Raw genomic sequence first — 19803 nt, forward strand, 5'->3', positions numbered from 1 at the left:
AATTTTAGTGATATTTATGATAATGTTACTTGTGGGTTGGATAGAAATTAACTGGGAGAAAATGGATCTCAACATTGCATGCCATTTCATTGCCCAGTTTCAAAAGTGAGTGTTAAAAGATTAGCGCTAAACGTTAACAGGATCGTTGTGGCATGTGTTTCCCTTACAGAATTCAGCAGCTGTTTGAAGAAATACTGAGTAATAGTAGGCAACTGAAATGGCTGTCCTGTGGGTTTATGCTGGAAATAGTAACCCCAACATCACTGTCATCTCTCTCAAACTCTATTGCCAACACCATGGAGCACCTGAGCTTGCTGGACAACAATATTCCTGGTAACAGCACCCTTATCACCACAGTTGAACTGGAGCGATTCGTGAATCTGCGCTCACTTGCCCTGGATTTCTGTGACTTTACAGCTGAGATGGCAAGAGTCTTAACCGATAGCAACCATGTGCCTTTACAGCGACTGTCTCTCCTGGTCCACAATGTTTCCGTGATGCACAAGTCTCTGGACAACATGCCAAATGACGAGCACTGGAAAGCCTTGTCACGAAAGAGCACCAGCCTTCGGGTCTACATAATGGCCTTTGATATCAAGAGTGAAGATATGTTAAAGATACTAAAGCCCAGTATACCACTAGAGAGGATTCATTTTGACAGCTACATCACTTGTGTTTCAGGAGCAATTGTTGATCTTATATCCAGGCAGTATGATAAGTTCCTCACTCATTTTATATTAATGAATGATGTGATTGACACGTCTGGCTTTCCAGATCTTAGTGACAACCGAAATGAAGATCCGTTGGTTTTATTAGCTTGGAGGTGCACGAAGCTCTCTCTCCTGGCAATTCATGGTAGGTGATTTTTGTTTAGTTTCATTTGTTATTTATATTACATCTAAAACATTTTAAAGCAGCAAAAAGAAAGCACTGACATCTATAGTGTTGAGTAATCTTCTAACAAGCTGAAATGCATTTCTTTGCTGTTACCTCTGACAACTAGCCAAATTATAAATCAAAACTTGAAAAGCAAGACATATGCTTTCCTGCACTAATGCAGGCTAAAAAATTAATTTAAAAAATAAAGAAACACAACTAATAGAGTTTAAGACATTCATATAGTCTATTTCGTATTCTGTAAATGTCTTACATGTTCCAGAAAAGGGAGAAAATGTTCTAACTTGTCAGAATAGCAACTCTCTCTAAATGAGAATAGTTAAATTAAGATGAAAGGCACCAGTAAGAAAAAAGCATATACCCAATCAATGGAATCATCATTTAAAAAAATTTACAAATTAATATGTTAATATCTAGAATCTAAAAGATGAGACAGCAAGAAAAATCATACTTTCTCTTCCTTCTGTATTATGTTTTTAAGAGATCTTGTGATTAGAGGAAGAAATATATCTTTTTCAAGTAGATATATATGTTTTCTTAGATAGATAAATTAATTTCAAATGCCATTCTCAGGAAATACCATCAATCCCACGGTTGAAGAAAAAGTAACATGGAAGCCGGAACAGAACACTTAGAGTAGAAATATGACTTTCTACTTGTAAGTGGTATATCTTTTAAATTATTAAGAAGTATAAAAACCTGCATTTCAGCTTGTTAGAAGATTACTCAACACTATAGATGTGAGTGCTTTCTTTTTGCTGGTTTAAAATGTTTTAGATGTAATATAAATAACAAATGAAACTAAACAAAAATCACCTACCATGAATTGCCAGGAGAGAGAGCTTCGTGCACCTCCAAGCTAATAAAACCAACGGATCTTCATTTCGGTTGTCACTAAGATCTGGAAAGCCAGACGTGTCAATCACATCATTCATTAATATAAAATGAGTGAGGAACTTATCATACTGCCTGGATATAAGATCAACAATTGCTCCTGAAACACAAGTGATGTAGCTGTCAAAATGAATCCTCTCTAGTGGTATACTGGGCTTTAGTATCTTTAACATATCTTCACTCTTGATATCAAAGGCCATTATGTAGACCCGAAGGCTGGTGCTCTTTCGTGACAAGGCTTTCCAGTGCTCGTCATTTGGCATGTTGTCCAGAGACTTGTGCATCACGGAAACATTGTGGACCAGGAGAGACAGTCGCTGTAAAGGCACATGGTTGCTATCGGTTAAGACTCTTGCCATCTCAGCTGTAAAGTCACAGAAATCCAGGGCAAGTGAGCGCAGATTCACGAATCGCTCCAGTTCAACTGTGGTGATAAGGGTGCTGTTACCAGGAATATTGTTGTCCAGCAAGCTCAGGTGCTCCATGGTGTTGGCAATAGAGTTTGAGAGAGATGACAGTGATGTTGGGGTTACTATTTCCAGCATAAACCCACAGGACAGCCATTTCAGTTGCCTACTATTACTCAGTATTTCTTCAAACAGCTGCTGAATTCTGTAAGGGAAACACATGCCACAACGATCCTGTTAACGTTTAGCGCTAATCTTTTAACACTCACTTTTGAAACTGGGCAATGAAATGGCATGCAATGTTGAGATCCATTTTCTCCCAGTTAATTTCTATCCAACCCACAAGTAACATTATCATAAATATCACTAAAATTCACATTAAAATACAATGAATAAACTATTAAACACATGGATATATTAAACATATAAAAATATGTTCTTCACCCAAGAAAAGCAGCATTTTGTACCAGCATGGTAGAAAAGATTGATGATATACAATTTATGTTACAGTGAAGGCAAGTAGAGAAGTAACAGTTTTAAATAGCAATAATTACCCAGCAAGTTCTTTGTCTTAAAGATTTATGATGTGGAATAGCATATTTCATAGTTAGAACATTTTCAATTTACAGGACATATATGTTCTTTTTAGAAAAAAATCTCACTTCTGATTATAGTTACAATTTCTCAGAAAAAACTAAAATTATTATTAATATAAGCCCCCTTCCACTAACTATATCACTTACTGTTTAATTTTTTTGCCATCAGGATCCACCTTGCTGAGGTATGTATTTGACAAACTTCCTTGCTGTTGTAGAACACTTATGTCTCCAAAAAGGCTAAACTTCTGGAGGTTCCTGCAAGAAAAGTAATTTAAAATAACTAAATAATATATAAACATGTAAATATTAAAAATAGAAATGTAAAAGGGATATCTACAAAAGTTTCTACCTTATAACTCACTTAAGATCCAATTAAGTACTTTCAGATTGCTTTTTACATACGATGAAAAGCAACATAATACAGGAGAAATAGCAAAAGCTTTACAGAATGAGGACTGAGTATAAAGCTTAGTTCAGAAACTCAGTATTTTAATGACCATGGAAAAATGTTCATTGTTTTCCTGATTTTATTTAGTTGTCTGTGTTCTCTTACGTGTAACTGAGCTTCTTTGAGATGATTACTTTGAATTATTTGTCAGGCAATTCACAGATCTCTATCTCCCCGGGGCTGGTTACTGGAGCTTTATTAGTCTCCTTCAGTGGTTCCACGTTTGCCTGATTTTTAATGATCTATGTAGCCTTGAATTGGCGTCTGCATTTAGAGGAACAAACACCTCCTCCAATTTTTATAGACAGGTTTCTGCAGCTAAAGATCTCCAATTGGGTCTCCAGACTGATGAGATTGCCTCTAGGACCACAGTCAAGTTGGGCTGAGGCCAGGTCACACGGCTGCTGCTGGGCCTGCACTGGAATCTATGGTTTGTGGACCCCATAACCAGACACTTGGGCAGGCGTGGATCCTGTGTGGTCTCCTGGTGGATAGGATTGCCTCTGAGTTCTTGGTCAGTAGGGCTGATGCTGGGACAGGTCTGCTATTAGGTCCACAGACAGCTGGCCCGTTACTAGGTGTGTGGGCAGGAGTGCTTTCCACCAGATCCCCGGGAAGGCCCCTGTTCTGCCACTGGGTGGGTCCCAGGGAGGACAGGAGTGCCCAGGATTGCAGCTGGGAGGGGCCTGAACTGAGCGTCAAGGTCCATAGCTGCGACCAGATTCTGTAGGCCTGTCTCTGGGGGCACTGACAGGTATGCCATCTGCTGGGTCTCTAGATGTGTGAGACTGCCCTAGTCCATGGCTGAATGAGGACGGAATGCATTCACAGGGCTGCTTCAGGCTCCATTTAGACCAATGTTGGTGGGTCTTCCCTGGGGCACAAATAGGTATCTCCCAACAGGTTCCTGGGTAAGTAGGAATGCTTCTGGATCACAGCTGTACACAAACTTGAATTTTGTACTGCCTTGATTAAAAATCCCTAAGGGATCACATCCCTACTGGCTACTAGAAAAAGGCAAATGACTAGCTTGATAAAATGAGATCCTTCAAAATGTGGTTCAAAAAAAGCTATACTGGGCTATTTACTATTTATTTTTTAAGATTTTATTTTTATTTCTTTGACAGAAAGAGAGGGAGAGAGAGAGGGAACACAAGCAGGGGGAGTGGGAGAGGAAGAAGCAGGCTCCCCACTGAGAAGAGAGCCCGATGAGGGGACTGATCCCGGGACCCTGGGATCATGACCTGAGCCAAAGGCAGACACTTAACCGACTGTGCCACCCAGGTGCTCCTACTTACTATTTTTTAAATGTAATATTATTCCCTCTCCTTGTCTGCCTGGTAAACCTCTATTCAGCCTTCTATACCTGAACGCCACCTACTCTATTAAAGCCTTTTCTGAGTCAATTTTCTCAGCCTCTATAGATTTAGTGATTCCATGGGACTTTGTAAAATGCTTTTATTAAACTAATATGCTTTACTGTGATGTTACCTAACTTTCTCATGAGAAAGGTAAACTCCCATTTCTTATAAGTACCTAGCAATTTTGGCACAAGATAGGCGTTCAATGAGTATCTGTTAAACAAATGAATACTTTGGGAAGGTGAGTTCAAGAGTTACCTAAATAGAAACTGTAATCAAGACCATAATATATATGAAAACAACAGGAAATAGATACATAAGGGGAGGTGGGCCTGGGATAGATTTTGGAAAGATAATCACATCATATGGAGCATTATTTTAAGGGTAATGTTTTCAATCAATTTAAAAAATAAAGTTTTCTTCTGCATGGATCTTCTTTGTAAAGGGAAATTAAAGATGAGTTTATGAGTATTGACAGCTATTCCAAATAATCATATCCTCCATTACTTTGACTGCTTTTCCTATCAGGAGTTCTTTTGTGAAACAGAGAACTAAATCTGCCTTAAAGGGAAAAAAAGACTAAGTAAAAGGTTAGCACCTCAAAGAGCTTAGAAACACTTCTTCATATATTTCCACAGAATAGTAAGGTGGTAAACACCAGGTGAGTAGAAAACATTTCACTAAATTTACTACCAAGATGCCCCCATAAAAGTATTTAATTATTTATTAAAAGATATTGATAAAAAATCTTTTCACAAATAAAAAGACTTTTTAAGGGGCCCATGATTGATGGGAACCAACGTGAATTATTAATATCATAGTAGTAACATTCTTCCCATCATATTCTAAATCTGCATCATTCAGTATAGGAAATATAGCTACTAAATACTTGAAATGTGGGTAGTCAGAACTGAGATGTGCTCTAAATATAAAAATACATTTAGAAGACTTAGTATAAAAAATATAAAATCTCATTAAATTTTTTATATTGATCACTAATGATAAGGTAATATTTGGATATACTGGCTTACATATATTTAAAATAATTTCATCATTTCTTTTTACTTTTTAATGTGGCTACTAGGAAAATTTAAATTACATGTGTGGTTTATATTATATTTTTATTGAACAGTGCTGCTCTAAAGAATATAATGTGCATATTCTAGATTTTTGGTTAGCTTCATTTAAAAACATACTGTCATCAGTAGAAATATAATTAAGGATATATAGCTAATACTACTGCTTTTATGGTTAAAATATTTAGTAGAAGGTCCACACCATTTTTCAGCTTTCTTTCTAACTCTAAGACCAATAGCTAGTTTTTAACTATAAAAAAGTAGGAGTTGAAAATGTTATCCATAATTTTAAAAAAATGTTATTCATAATTAAAAAAAAAACCTATAACCCCAAACACATCTTGATTACACTGCTAATGTATGTTGCAGATATTATAAAGTACACATAATCTAGATAATATTACCCAAAAACCAACTTCAAAATGTCACTACAAAATTGTATATGAAATATTTTGTCCATTCATTTTAAGTCCCATATCATACTTACCCCTCCCCAGTCCAATAGCTCTCCCTAGCTGGAATCTATGTACCAAGTAATGCTCATTGCTAAGCTCACAGTGTTAAGTAATGATGCTCCAAAATGTTAAATATTACATTTGCTTGGCACAAATATTTAAGTATCTATAATTCTTTTTCATATACTATCCACACTGGTCTGAATGAAATACTTAGTGTCACTTATTGAGACAACCAACATAAACCACATTATAATCAGCGAGAATAATGTTATCCAAATTTTTAAAGGGTTGCTCAGGAGAAATAGAAGTAGTGTTGATAGAGCACTGAGTGAGCAATCAAGTGTCCAAAATGCAAAAAATCCACTGACTGCAGTTTTCTTATTTGTGAAATAAAAGTTTTTAAGTTACTTAAAAAGACAAAAACCTATCACATGAGCAACACCTAATTTCTTTCTAAACATGATGATACTTTAGTCATATCATTTGAAATCTTGCACACGAAAGTAGGTAAAAGGAGAAGCAAAATTAAATACATTTATGTTAGGACCAACGCTTAATTTATTTTGGGCCTAGAGTGCTGAGTGTTTGTCAATTTTGTTGGCAAGTTTTCAGATTCTAAGAAAAGGACTTTTCTATCAGAAATGTCACTTTCAATCCACCCAAGTCACAGCTATCAACCACCACCACCACAAAAATGTTAAGTTATATGGAGTTTCCTAGTTTTTGGTGGAAATAAAACTGTTTTACTTTGGAAATTCTTAAAGAACTTTGTCATATATATAGTGTTTTACTATCCTCAAAAAATCCTAGCCATACCTTTTCTCTACAAAAATGCTGGATTGTCTACTGTCTTCTTAGTTAACCTCTCAAAGAAAATAAGGCCTCTTAAATTTGGCATTTTAAGATGGTTTTTATGTTTTTGTTGTTTTGGTATTGTTCACATTAGCTCACAAGATAATCTTAGGATTTTTAAAAGACAATTTACTTTTATATTTTCAGGCTGTATTTTTTTGTAAAACCTTCATTAATACCTAGGTAAAAATCTAAGCAAATGGGCAAATTTAATTTACTTTGTTGGGTTCTTTCACAGATAACTTGGTATATAAGATTAACTTAATAATGGAAGTCTTACGTATTTTCTATTTTTATTTGAGGAAACCATTTTATTTATTGAAGTTAATAAACGTACAGTGTTATAGAGTTCCAGGTATACAATATAACAATTCAACATTTCTATATATTACTTAGTACGCTCATCACAACAAGTGCGCTCTTAGCCCCCTTTGTCTATTTCACCCATCCCTCTACTCCCTTGCCCTCTGGCAACCACCAGTTTGTTTTGTATTTAAGAGTCTGGGGTTTTTTGTTTGTCTTTTTTACTTTGTTCATTTGTTTTGTTTCTTAAATTACACATATTGGTGAAATCATGGTATGTGTCTTTCTGTCTTATTTCACTTTGCATTATACCCTCTAGTTCCCTCCATGTTGCAAATGGCAGATCTCAATTCTTTTTTATGGCTGAGTGTGTGTGTATGTGTGTGTGTATCACTTCTTTATCCATTCCTCTATTAATGGGGCACTTGAGTTGCTTACATGTCTTGGTTATTGCAAATAATGCTGCAATAAACACAGGGCTGCATGTATCTTTTTAATTTGTGTTTTCATTTTCTTTGGATAAATACCGAGTAATGGAATTACTGGATCATATGGTAATTCTACTTTTAATTTTTAAAGGAACTTCCATGCTTCTTTTTCTCCACATGCTCACCAACACTTGTTATTTCTTGTTCTTTTGAGTCTAGCTTTTCTGACAGGGGCAAGGTGATTATCTCATTGTGGTTTTGACTTGCATTTCCCTGACAATTAGTATCTGTTAGCCACTTGTATGTCTTCTTTGGAGAAATGTCTATTCAGGTCCTCTGCCCATTTTTCAATTAGATTATTTGGGTTTTTTTTGGTGTTGTGTTGAATAAATTCTTTTTATATTTTGAATATTAACCCCTTATCAAATGTATCATTTGAAAATATCTTCTTCCATTCAGTAGGCTGCCTTTTTGTTTTGTTGGTTTCTTTCACTGTGCAAAAGCTTTTTGGTGTTGTCCAAAAAATAGTTTATTTTTTGTTTCCCTTGCCTGAGAAGACGTATCTTGAAAATTGTTTCTGTGGCTGAAAAGAAATTACTGCCTATATTTTTTTCTAGGAGTTTTATGGTTTCAGGTCTTACACTTATAAATCCATTTTGAGTATATTTTTGTGTATGGTCTAAGAAAGTGATCCAGTTTCATTCTTTTGCATGCAGCTGTCCAGCTTTCCCAGCACCATTTGCTGGAGAGACTATCTTTTCCCCATTGTATATTCTTGTCCTGCTTTGTTGAAGATTAATTGACCATAAAATCATGGGTTTATTTCTGGGCTCTCTGTCCTGTTCCATTGATCTACATGTCTATTTTTGTGCCAACAGCATACTGTTTGGATTACTACGGCTTTGTAGTATATCTTGAATTCTGGGATTGTGATACTTCCAGCTTTGTTATTCTTTCTCAAGATTGCTTTGGCTATTCGGGTTCTTTTGTGATTCCATACAAACTTTAGTAGTATTTGTTCTAATTCTGTGAAAAATACTGTTGGTGTTTTGATAGGGGTTGCATTAAACCTGTAGATTGTTTTCAGTAGCATGGACATTTTAACAATATTGGCTTTTTTTTTTTTTTAATGAAGAGTCTGCTTAGCTTCTGACTAGCAGCCCTTTGCTTATGAAAATATTGATAAATGTAAAGAAGTACAACTGAAGTTGAGGGTCATTTGTTTCAGACTCCAGTTGGGAATGGGTGGGAAGCATGTAAAACTTACAATTTTTTTTTTTGTTGTTGTTTATTAAGAGTACAGTCATAATTAAATCCTGGCATTTTTAAATCTGATTTTTTTTTCTTCAAATAAAACCAACTAATTCTTCATGTTATGGTCTAATACACAAAGTGCCTGCAATATAAACAATTTTAGGGCTAATCATCCTTTCGGTTATGGAGTTTACTTCTCTGAAAACAAATTGTCAGAAGATGCTTTATTGATATAGTCATCTTTTAGAGCAGAATTTTTAACATATATATATATATATACCTATCTTTTAAAATTTATTCTTAGAACAATTTAGATTCATAGCAAAACTGATCAGAAAGTACAGATTTTCCCATATACTCCTTATCCCCACACATGAATAACCTCCCCCATTATCTACATCACTCAACATAATGGTACACTTTTTAACAAGGACGAACCTACTCTGACACATCATAATCACCCAAAGTCCACAGTTTAACTTAGGGCTCGGTCTTAGTGTCATATATTCTATAGCTTTGGACAAATATCTATTCAGGTACTCTGCCCACTTTTTAATTGGATTTTTTTTTTTTGGTGTTGAATTGTATTAAGTTCTTTATATATTTCGGATATTAAACCCTTGTCAGATAGATCATGTAGAAACACCTTCTCTCATTCAGTAGGTTGTCTTTTTGTTTTCTTGATGGCTTCCTTTGCTGTGCAAAGCTTTTTATTTTGATGTAGTCCCAATAGTTTATTTTTGCCTTTATTCCCTTGCCTTAGGAGATATAACTAGAAAAATGTTGCTATGGCTGATGTTAGAGAAATTACTGCTTGTGTTCTCTTCTAGGATTTTTATGCTTTCAGGTCTCACATTTAGGTCTTTAATTCATTTTGAGTTTATTTTTGTGTATGATGTGACAAAGTAGTCCAGTTTCATTCTTTTGCATGTAGATGACCAGTTCTCCCCCCCAACATCGTTTGTTGAAAAGACTATCCTTTTGTCACTGGATATTCTTTCCTGCTTTGTTGAAGGTTAATTGAGCATATAATGGTGGGTTTATTTATGGGTTTTCTATTCTGTTCCATTGATCTATGTGTCTATTTTTGTGCCAGTACCATACTGTTTTGATTATATAATTACTTTGTATTATAACTTGAATTCTGGAATTGTGATACCTCCAACTTTGTTATTCTTTCTCAGGATTGCTTTGGCTATTCAGGGTCTTTTGTGGTTTGATACAAATTTTAGTATTATTCTAGTTCTGTGAAAAATACTGTTGGTGTTTTGATAGGGATTGCATTAACCTGTAGATTGCTTTGGGTAATACAAACATATTGACAATATTAATTCATCTAATCAATGAGCCTTGAGTACCTTTCCATTTCTTTGAGTCGTTTTCAATTTCTTTCATCAGTGTTTTATAGTTTTTAGAGTATAGCTCTTTCACCTCTTTGGTTAATTTTATTCCTATGCATTTTATTCTTTTTGATGCAACTGTAAATGGCGCTGTTTTTTAAAATTTCTTTATCCAATTTCATTGTTAGTGTATAGAAATGCTACCAATTTCTGGGTATTAATTTTATATCCTGCCACTTTACTCAATCCATTTAGTACTTCTAGTAGTTTTTTGATGGAATCTTTAGGATTTTCTTTGTATAGCATCATGTTGTCTGCAAGTAGTGACAGTTTTAACTTGTTCTTTACCAATATGAATGCCTCATTTCTTTTTCTTGTCTGATTGTTATGGCTAGGATTTTTAGTACTATGTTGGAGAAAAGTGGTGAGAGTGGACACTCTTATCTTGTTCCTGACCTTAGAGGGAAAGCTCCCAGTTTTTCACCACTGAGGCTGATGTTAGCTGTAGGCTTTTCAAATATGGCCTTTATTATGTTGAGGTATGTTCCCTCTAACACTGTATTGTTGAAAGTTTTTTTTTTTTAAATCATGAATGGATATTGAATCTTGTCAAGTGCTTTTTCTGCATCTATTGAAATGATGATATGACTTTTATCCTTCATTTTGTGATGTGGTATATGATGGTGATTGATTTGCAAATACTGAACCATCCTTGCATCCCGGGAATAAATCTCACCTGATTGTGGTGATCTTTTGAATGTACTGTTGTATGCAGTTTGCTAATATTTTGCAGAGGATATCTGCACCTAGGTTCATCAAGGATACTAGCCAGTAGTTTCCTTTTTCTGTGGTGTCTGTCCAGGACTGGTATTAGACTAATGCTGGCTTTATAGAATATATTTGGAAATTTTCCTTCCTCTTCTATCTTTTTTCTTCTTAAATACTCTGAGAATAGGTATTAACTCTTTTTTAAATGTCCTGGTAGAGTTCGCCTGTGAATCCTTGTGGTACCGGACTTTTATTCTTTGATTGTTTTTGAATACTGGTTAAATTTCATTACTTGTAATCAGGCTTATCAGATTTTTAAATTTCTTTCTGGTTCAGTTTTGGAAGATTATGTGCTTCTAGGAATTTGTTCATTTCTTTTAGGCTGTCCAATTTGTTGGCAATAACTGTTTATAGTATTCACTTATAATCTTTTGTGTTTCTGTGGTATGATTATTACTTTTCCTCTCTCATTTCTTTAATTTTTTCTCTCATTTCTGATTTTATTTATTTGGGTCCTTTCTCTTTGTTTCTTAATGAGTTTGGTTACAGGTCTGTCAATCTTGTTTATCTTTTCCAAGAACCAACTCTTGGTTTCCTTGAGTCTTTCTTTTCTTTCTTTCCTTCCTTCCTTCCCTCTTTCTTTCTTTCTTTCTTTCTTTCTTTCTTTCTTTCTTTCTTTCTTTACAGGTCTGTCAATCTTGTTTATCTTTTCCAAGAACCAACTCTTGGTTTCCTTGAGTCTTTCTTTTCTTTCTTTCCTTCCTTCCCTTTTTCTTTTTTTCTTTTCTCTTTTATCTTTTCTTTCTTTCTTTCTTTCTTTCTTTCTTTCTTTCTTTCTTTCTTTCTTTCTTTCTTTCTTTCTTTCTTTTTCCTTCCTTCCTTCCTTCCTCCCTCCCTCCCTCCCTCCCTCCCTCTCTCTCTCTGTCATTTACATCTGCCCTGACCTTTATTTCCTTTCTTCTACTCACCTTGGGTTTTGTTCTTCTCTTTCTAGTTCCTTTAGGCATAAGATCGATCATTTGAATTTTTTCTTGTTTCTTATTTCTTAGGACTGTATTGCTATATACTTCCCTCTTAGAACTGCTTTTGATGTGTCCCAGAGATTTTGGACTATTGTGTTTTCATTTTCATTTGTCATCATGTATTTTTTGATTTCTTCTTTGATTGTTTCATTGACCCATTGGTTGTTCAGTGTCATGTTGTTTAGTCTCCACATGTTTGTGGGTTTTCCTGTTTTTTTTTTCCTTGTGCTTCATTGCTAGGTTTATACTCATGTGTTGGAAAAGATGTTTGGTATGATTTCAATTTTCTTAAATTTACTGAGACTTGTTTTATGGCCCAATATGTGATCTATTCTGGACAATGTTCTATTTACACTTGAAAAGGATGTATATTCTGTTGTTTTTGGATGGAATGTTCTGTGTATATCTGTTATGTCCAGCTGGTCCAATATATCATTCAAAGACATTGCTTCCTTACAGGGTTGCCTGGGTGGTGCAGTTGGTTAAATGTTCAATTCTTGGTTTCAGCTCAGGTCATGATCTCAGGGTTATGAGATCAAACTCCACATAAGGCTCTGTGCTCAACAGAGTCTGCCTGAGATTCTCTCTTCCTTTCCCTCTGCCCCACCTCCCCCTGCCCTGCTCATGTGCAGTCTCTAAATACATAAAATCTTTAAATCAAAACAAAAACAGACATTTTCTTATTAATTTTGTCTGAATGATCCATCCATTGATGTATTAATGTCCTCTGCTGTTATTGTATTACTGTTATTTTCTCTCTTTATGTCCATTAATATTTGCTTTATGTAGTTAGGTGCTCCAATATCAGGTCCACAGATATTTACAATTGTTATTTCTTCTTGATGGATTGATTCTTTTATCATCACTATGTAATACCCTTGTTTGTCTCTTGTTACAATCTTTGTTTTAAAGTCTGTTTTGTCTGACGTAAGTATTGCTACTCCAGTTTTTTTTTTTTTTAAGATTTTATTGATTTACTTGAGAGAGAGTGAGAGCCAGGGTGAGAGAGAGGGAGAAGCAGACTCCCCACTGAGCAGGGAGCCTGATGCAGGGCTTGAACCCAGGACCCAGAGATCATGACTTGAGCTGAAGGCAGATGCTTAACCGACTGAGCCACCCAGGTGACCCAACTACTCCAGCTTTTATAAACTTTCATTTACATGGTGAATATTTTCCATCCGTCACTTTTAATCTGTAGGCATCATTAGGTCTGAGGTGAGTCTCTTGTAGATAGCATATAGATGGGTCTTATTATTTTTTTTTATCCATCCACCACTCTATGTCTTTTGATTGGAGCATTTAGGCCATTTACATTTAAAGTAATCATTGATAGTTATATACTTATTGCCATTTAAAAATTTTGTTTATTGGTTGTTTTTGTAGTTCTTCTTTGTTCCTTTCTTCTTCTCTTGCTCTCCTTCTTTGTGATTGATTAGTATCTATAGTGTTTTATTTGGCTTTATTTCTCTTTACTTTTGGTGTATCTGTCATAGGTTTTGGGTTTGTGGTTACCATGAGGTTCATGTATGTCATCCAAAGTAAATAGCAGTCCATATTAACTTGATAGTCATTTAAGTTCAAACACATTCTTAAAAAAATTTTTTTTCCTTTTTCCTCTTTTTTTCTCTTTTCACTCCCTTCTCCACTTTTTTTTTTTTTAAGATTTTATTTATTTATTTGACAGAGAGAGACAGCCAGCGAGAGAGGGAACACAAGCAGGGGGAGTGGGAGAGGAAGAAGCAGGCTTCCAGCAGAGGAGCCTGATGCGGGGCTCGATCCCAGGACTCCGGGATCACACTCTGAGCCGAAGGCAGATGCTTAACAACTGAGCCACCCAGGCACCCCCCTTCTCCACTTTTTTGTATATGTTGTCATATTTTACATATTTTTATTCATTTTTTTTATGTTTAATTATGGCCATTCCTTTTCCACTTAAAGAAGTCATTTTAACATTTCTTGCAAGGCTGGTTTAGTGGTGATAAATTCCTTTATCTTTTCTTTTCTGGGAAACTTTTTTATCTCTTCTTCAAATCCGAAAGCTAACCTTGCCAGGTAGAGTATTCTTGGTTATAGGTTTTTCCTTTTAGTACTTGCCACTCTCTTCTGGCTTGCAAAGTTTCTGCTGAAAATTCAGCTGATAGTCTTATAGGTTTTCCTTTCAAGGTAACTTTGTGTTTCTAGCTGGTTTTAAGATTCTCTCTTTACCTTTTTTTTTTTTTTAAGATCTAATTTATTTGTTTGATGGAGAGAGAGACAGCTAGTGAGAGAGGGAACACAAGCAGGGGGAGTGGGAGAGGAAGAAGCAGGCTCCCAGTGGGGCAGGGAGCCTGATGTGGGCCTCGATCTCAGGACTCTGGGATCACGCTCTGAGCCGAAGGCAGACGCTTAACGACTGAGCCGCCCAGGCACCCCTCTCTCTTTATCTTTAACCTTTGATATTTTGATTATTTTGCGCGGTGGTGTGGACCTCCTTGGGTTCATCTTGTTTGGAACTCTGCTTCTTGGACTTGGATGTCTATTTCTCTCCCTAGGTTAGGGGTTTTCAGATATTATTTCTTCAAGTAAGTTTCTACACCTTTCTCTTTTCTTCTGGGACCCCTATAATGTGAACATTTGTTCACTTGATTTTAAGAGATCTCTTAATCTATCCTACTTAAAAAATTTTTTTAATTTTAAAAATTATTTTTTCCCCCTCTTTTTGATGTTCAGCTTGTGTGCTTTCTATTATCTTGTCTTCCAGATTGCTGATATGTTCTTCTGCAACCTCTAAACTACTGTTGCTTCCCTCCAGGAAAAAAAAACCCAAACACTGACAACGCAATGACAGCTTTCAAATATATTCTGTTGAAATCAGATTATCGATCATATAGCGAAGCCAAGAAAACTGCATATAGTCTCAGGTGGCTCACTACTGTTTCAGATGGTAAAAATGGGACTGAAAAGAACATCTGGCAACAACACTAGAATAGAATATACTAAACCAGGGCAATAAACAGATGCCTCATTTTGAGGCCATGAGATAATACCAGTAACAAGGTAATTGTGCCACATAATCCTTTTACTTAAATACAAAATCTGTGACCTACTTTTATTTATTTAGTTTATTTATTCATTTATTTGTTATTGAATCAGCAAATAACCTAAAGAAACAAACAGGGTTCTTTCCTGCACAATGTCCATAACATGCACTTTCTCAAAAGGCATGTAATAAAGACATATTGGGAAAAAATTACAGTTGGTTACAAAGTTTTCTTTCATCTCAATTCTTCAAATTAGTTTAGCTCTGTTCCTAAGGTAATATTAATATGATACAACCTACTTACTATTACCAGTCCCCCTTACAACATATATTAGCTCTTTTTTTTTTTAAGATTTATTTATTTATTTGAGAGAGTGGGAAAGACAGTGTGCATGAGTGTGTGCACGAGTAGGGGGAGAGGTAGGGAAGAGGGAGAAGCAGACTCCCTGTGGAGCAGGAAGCCCGATGATGATCACAGGACCCTGGAATTAAAACCCGAACTGAAGGCAGATGCTTAACTGACTGAGCCACCCAGGCACCCTTGCAACACATCTTAGATGTGTTGTGAAAGCACAAAACCATAAACAATGTTTGCTAATCAATCCCCTGAGCCATGCAATAGGCTACACTAACTGCCAAAAGAGAACGAATTTCTTTAACCTAATTGCATTCTTCTTTAATCCTATTTCAAAAAGCCATCAGTTTTAGATCTAGAGCTGTCAGATTATTAAGTACTTACAACTTAGAAACTCAGCCTATAGACCGCTCTCCTACTCTTTGTTCATTCAATTATTAAAATATGTATAATGTGTCAATGATGTGAAAAGTTATGGCAGTTAAGCTTCCAGTGTCCATGAGTTTAGTCTCTTGGCATAGAAATAGAGGTTTTAGGAGGACTCATTTAAAAAACATTGGATGAGAATAAGGAATTATTAATTACTTTGTTAATGTGTATTAATGGCATTGTGTTTATATTTTAAAAAGTCCACAATTTTCAGAGCTTTATACTGAACTGTGTAGTGTAAAATGACATTGATATCTTGGATTTGCTTTAAAATGCTTCAGTAAAGATAAAAGAGGGCAAATGTGGCAAAATCCTTAAATTACTGAATCTGGGTGATAGGTTGGTTCATTGTGTCTAGTTTTTGTGTATGTTAAAAAGTTTCATTAAAAAAATTAGAAAACCAGGCAGTCATTTCTCTGTATAACTTGCAAGTTCACTTAACTATTCTGTGGTTCAGTTTCAGCATCGGTAAAATAGCAATAATAATGACACCTACCCTTACTGTTGTTTAATACTGTTGCTTCTCTGGGAAAACTAGTTTAACATTTTAGGGGTTGTTAAGAACACATCTACTCAGCTCTCTGCAGTGCTGGCAATACACGTGGACCTTACCCAGCCTCGTGATTGTTGTGGTGACTCTAACTGGAGTTTGGTATCAGGAAGGTGATGGCTTGAGAAGGTGGGTCTAAGCTATGGAAGATCAAAGTCTCTTGCCTCAGGCGACTACCTTTCTTCTTAGCCTTGAACCAAAACTGTCCTTTTGAGGTTTCTAAGAGTGAGATTCTGATTCTTTTTTCAAGTAACTAGCAACATCTGAATAAAAGGTAGCTCAGTTCTGCCCTTGTTTCCTCCCCTTTTCCTTGTCCACTGAAGAGATGTAATAGAAGAGTACACATGATGAATGTCTGGGTAGGAAAACAGAGTTATCTGGGCTTATGGTTACAAATGACAAGACCAGTGATTTGGGGCAAAGAATCCTTGTGCAGAGTACTACCTGCTTCTTCCTTTCCACTTAGTCCCACCATCTTGAGCCCGTAACTCATATGAGGGCCAGACTTAAGCAAATTCAAAAAAGTAATGGGTTTATATGAAGCAGGAAACGAGGGAGGAGAAAAGAGGGAACAGAATATTCCAAGCGACTGCAGGAAGACCAGGAAGCTTCTGGAGCAATTCAACACTGACCCAAATTTATATAAGGCTTATATGAACAGGGCACTGTTTGAAGTACTTCATGGTACAAGGGGCTAAATAGCAAAGGTAAGCCATGTTTTCAGAAAACAAACTGTTTAAACCCTAGGTATTTTCTTTTTTTAAAAAAGTATAAATCATTAACACAAAAGGAAAGCACAACGAATAAAAATAGCCAATGGAAAAATATTTTTAGACATATTTAGTGAGTAATTACAAGGGCAATGTAATATTAAACAATTACATCTAATTTTTTATACTAACATTCTATTTCTAGAAGGCCTCCAGATAAAAATTCAGAATCAGACTACTCATCGCTTTCACTGCCCCCACACTTGTCCACAGCACCATCATCCCATGGCTGGATTACTGCAAAGATCTCCTGACCCAGCCTGTTGCTTCTTCCCTTGTCCTGCTACAAACTATTCCCAACACAGCATCTGGAATATTCCTTTTTTTAAAAAAAATCCTTTAATTTGAGTATAGTTGACACAATGTTACATTAGTTTCTGGTGTACAAAATAGATTCAACTTCTCTATACATCATGCTATGCTCACCACAAGTGTAGCTACCATCTGTCAACATACAATGCTATCGCAATATCATTGACTATATTCCTTATGCTGGACCTTTTATTCCCATGACTTATTCATTCCATAACTGGAAGTCTGTATCTCCTACTCCTCTTTACCCATTTTGTCTATCCCCCCCCCATACCCTTTCCCTCTGGCAACCATCAGTTTGTTCTGTTAGAGTGTTCCTTTCGAAATATTAGATCCTGTCACTCCTCAGTTCAAAACTTTTTCACGGCTCCTCATCTCACCCAGAGTAAAAGTCGAAGTCCTTCCAAGAGCCTAATAAAGGGCTACTGCTTTCTACTTCATCTTCCCCTTTATGTAGTAGGTAGTGTTCTACATCCCAAGACATTTCCTATTTTACTTAACCATGCATCTGGTCAAAGTCCCATAGTAGAGCTCCTCCACTTATTGCTACTTATTCTAGGAATCACTTCCCAGAGAGACACAGAAGGCTGCTCCCTCCCTACTTTTCTCAACGGGTTGTGTGCACTTACCTTTTCAATAGTAGTTTCAATATACATATAATTTTCATATACATATTTAAGTTGTATGTTTTGCAGCATGTACACTGTAAATGTATTAAAATTCCACTGAAAAGAGTTATCTTTTTACTTTTTAGCATAAAAATTTCCCTATGAATTAAACAACCATCACAACTTTTGATAGCCTTTTATAAAAACCTATACATATACAGGCATACCGCTGAGACACTGTGGGTCTGGTTCTAGACCACCACAATAAAGCTAATATTGTAATAAAGCCAAGTCAAAATGAATTTTTTGGTTTCCCAGTCAGTGCATATACAAGCTCTTTTATACTATATTGTAGACTGTCAAGTGCACAGCAGCATCATGTCTAAGTGTACATGACTTAATTAAAAAATACTTTATTGCTAAAAACCCATCATCTGAGCTTTTAAAAATTTTTTTTTAATTTTTTACTCGTGGAGGGTCTTAAGTCCATGTTGATGGCTGCTGAATGATCAGAATGGTGGTTGCTGAAGGATGGGGTGGGGTGGCAATTTCTTAAAATAAGACAATAAAGTTTGCCACATCAACTGACTCTTCCTTTCAGGAATATTTTTCTGTAGCATACAAGGCTGTTTGATAGCATTTTACCCACAATGGGGTCAATCCTCTCAAACCATCCTGCTGCTTTATCAACTAACTTTATGTAATATTCCAAATCTTTTGTTGTCATGTCAATAATCATCACAGCACCTTCACTAGGAGTAGATTAAATATCAAGAAACCACTCTCTTTGCCCATCCGTAAGAAGCAACTCCTCATTCATTAAAGTTTGATCATGAGATTACAGTAATTCGGTCACATCTACAAGCTCCATTTCTACTTCTGGTTCTCTTGTTATTTTTCCACCATATCTGCAGTTACTATCTCTACTGAAATCTTGAACCCCTCAAAATCATCCATGAGGATTGGAGTCAAGTTTTCCAAACTCCTTTGATGTTGGTATTTTGACTTCTTCAAGTGAACTATGATTCTTCTTAATGACATCTAGAATGGTGATTCTTTTCCAGAGGTTTTCAATTTACTTTGCCCAGATTATCAGAAGAATCACGATTTATGATAGCGATAGCCTTACAATATGTATTTCTTGAATAATAATACTTGAAAGTCAAAATTACTCCTCGATCCAAGGGTTGCAGAATGGATGTTGTGCTAGCAGTCATGAAAACAACACTGAATGCACTGTACGGCTCCATCGGAGCTCTCGGGTGAACAGGTGCATTGTCATAAGCTATAATTTTAAAAGGATTTTTTTTTTTTTTCCGAGCAGTAAGTAGGTCTAAAGAGGAGGCTCAAAATATTCAGTAAACCATGTTGTAAATGGATGTGCTGTCATCCAGGCTTTGTTGTTCCATTTACAGAGCAAAGGCAGAGTAGAGTTAGCATAATTCTTAAGGGCCCTATGATTTTGGGAATAGTCAGTGAGCACTGTTTTCAACTTAAAGTCACCAGTTGCATTATCTCCTAATAAAAGAGTCCACCTGTCTTTTGAAGCTTTGAAGTGAAGCATTGACTTCTCCTCCCTAGCTATTAAAGTCCTAGATGGCATATTCTTCCAACAGTAGGCTGTTTGTCTATATTGAAAAGCTGTTGCTTAGT

General features: G+C 35.8%; 2 protein-coding genes across 2 annotated transcripts in view; one reads left to right on the top strand and one right to left on the bottom strand.

Annotated features, from left to right (window-relative positions):
• The first annotated feature begins 150 nt into the window (after nucleotides 1-150).
• On the top strand, nucleotides 151-913 carry LOC103666426 (F-box only protein 33-like). Its single transcript, XM_040620857.1, has one exon. The coding sequence runs from the start codon at nucleotides 153-155 to the stop codon at nucleotides 861-863; it is 711 nt and encodes a 236-aa protein (XP_040476791.1). The 5' UTR covers nucleotides 151-152; the 3' UTR covers nucleotides 864-913.
• Nucleotides 914-1709: 796 nt separating this feature from the next.
• Nucleotides 1710-19803, bottom strand: part of LOC103666422 (F-box only protein 33-like) — a 25860-nt gene continuing 7766 nt past the window's right edge. Inside the window, exons 2-3 of the mRNA XM_008694436.2 lie at nucleotides 2942-3052; nucleotides 1710-2403 (exon numbers count right to left, since the gene is read on the bottom strand). Of these exons, the coding sequence (XP_008692658.2) occupies nucleotides 1710-2403; nucleotides 2942-3052 (805 nt within the window). The remainder of the gene's footprint in view (nucleotides 2404-2941; nucleotides 3053-19803) is intronic.

Source organism: Ursus maritimus, unplaced genomic scaffold (genome assembly GCF_017311325.1).
Source record: "Ursus maritimus isolate PB19 unplaced genomic scaffold, ASM1731132v1 scaffold_36, whole genome shotgun sequence".
Taxonomy (NCBI): domain Eukaryota; kingdom Metazoa; phylum Chordata; class Mammalia; order Carnivora; family Ursidae; genus Ursus; species Ursus maritimus.

Coding starts and splice junctions, on each gene's coding strand:
- LOC103666426 (XM_040620857.1), top strand. CDS start 153: ATGTGTTTCCCTTACAGAATTCAGCAGCTGTTTGAAGAAATACTGAGT.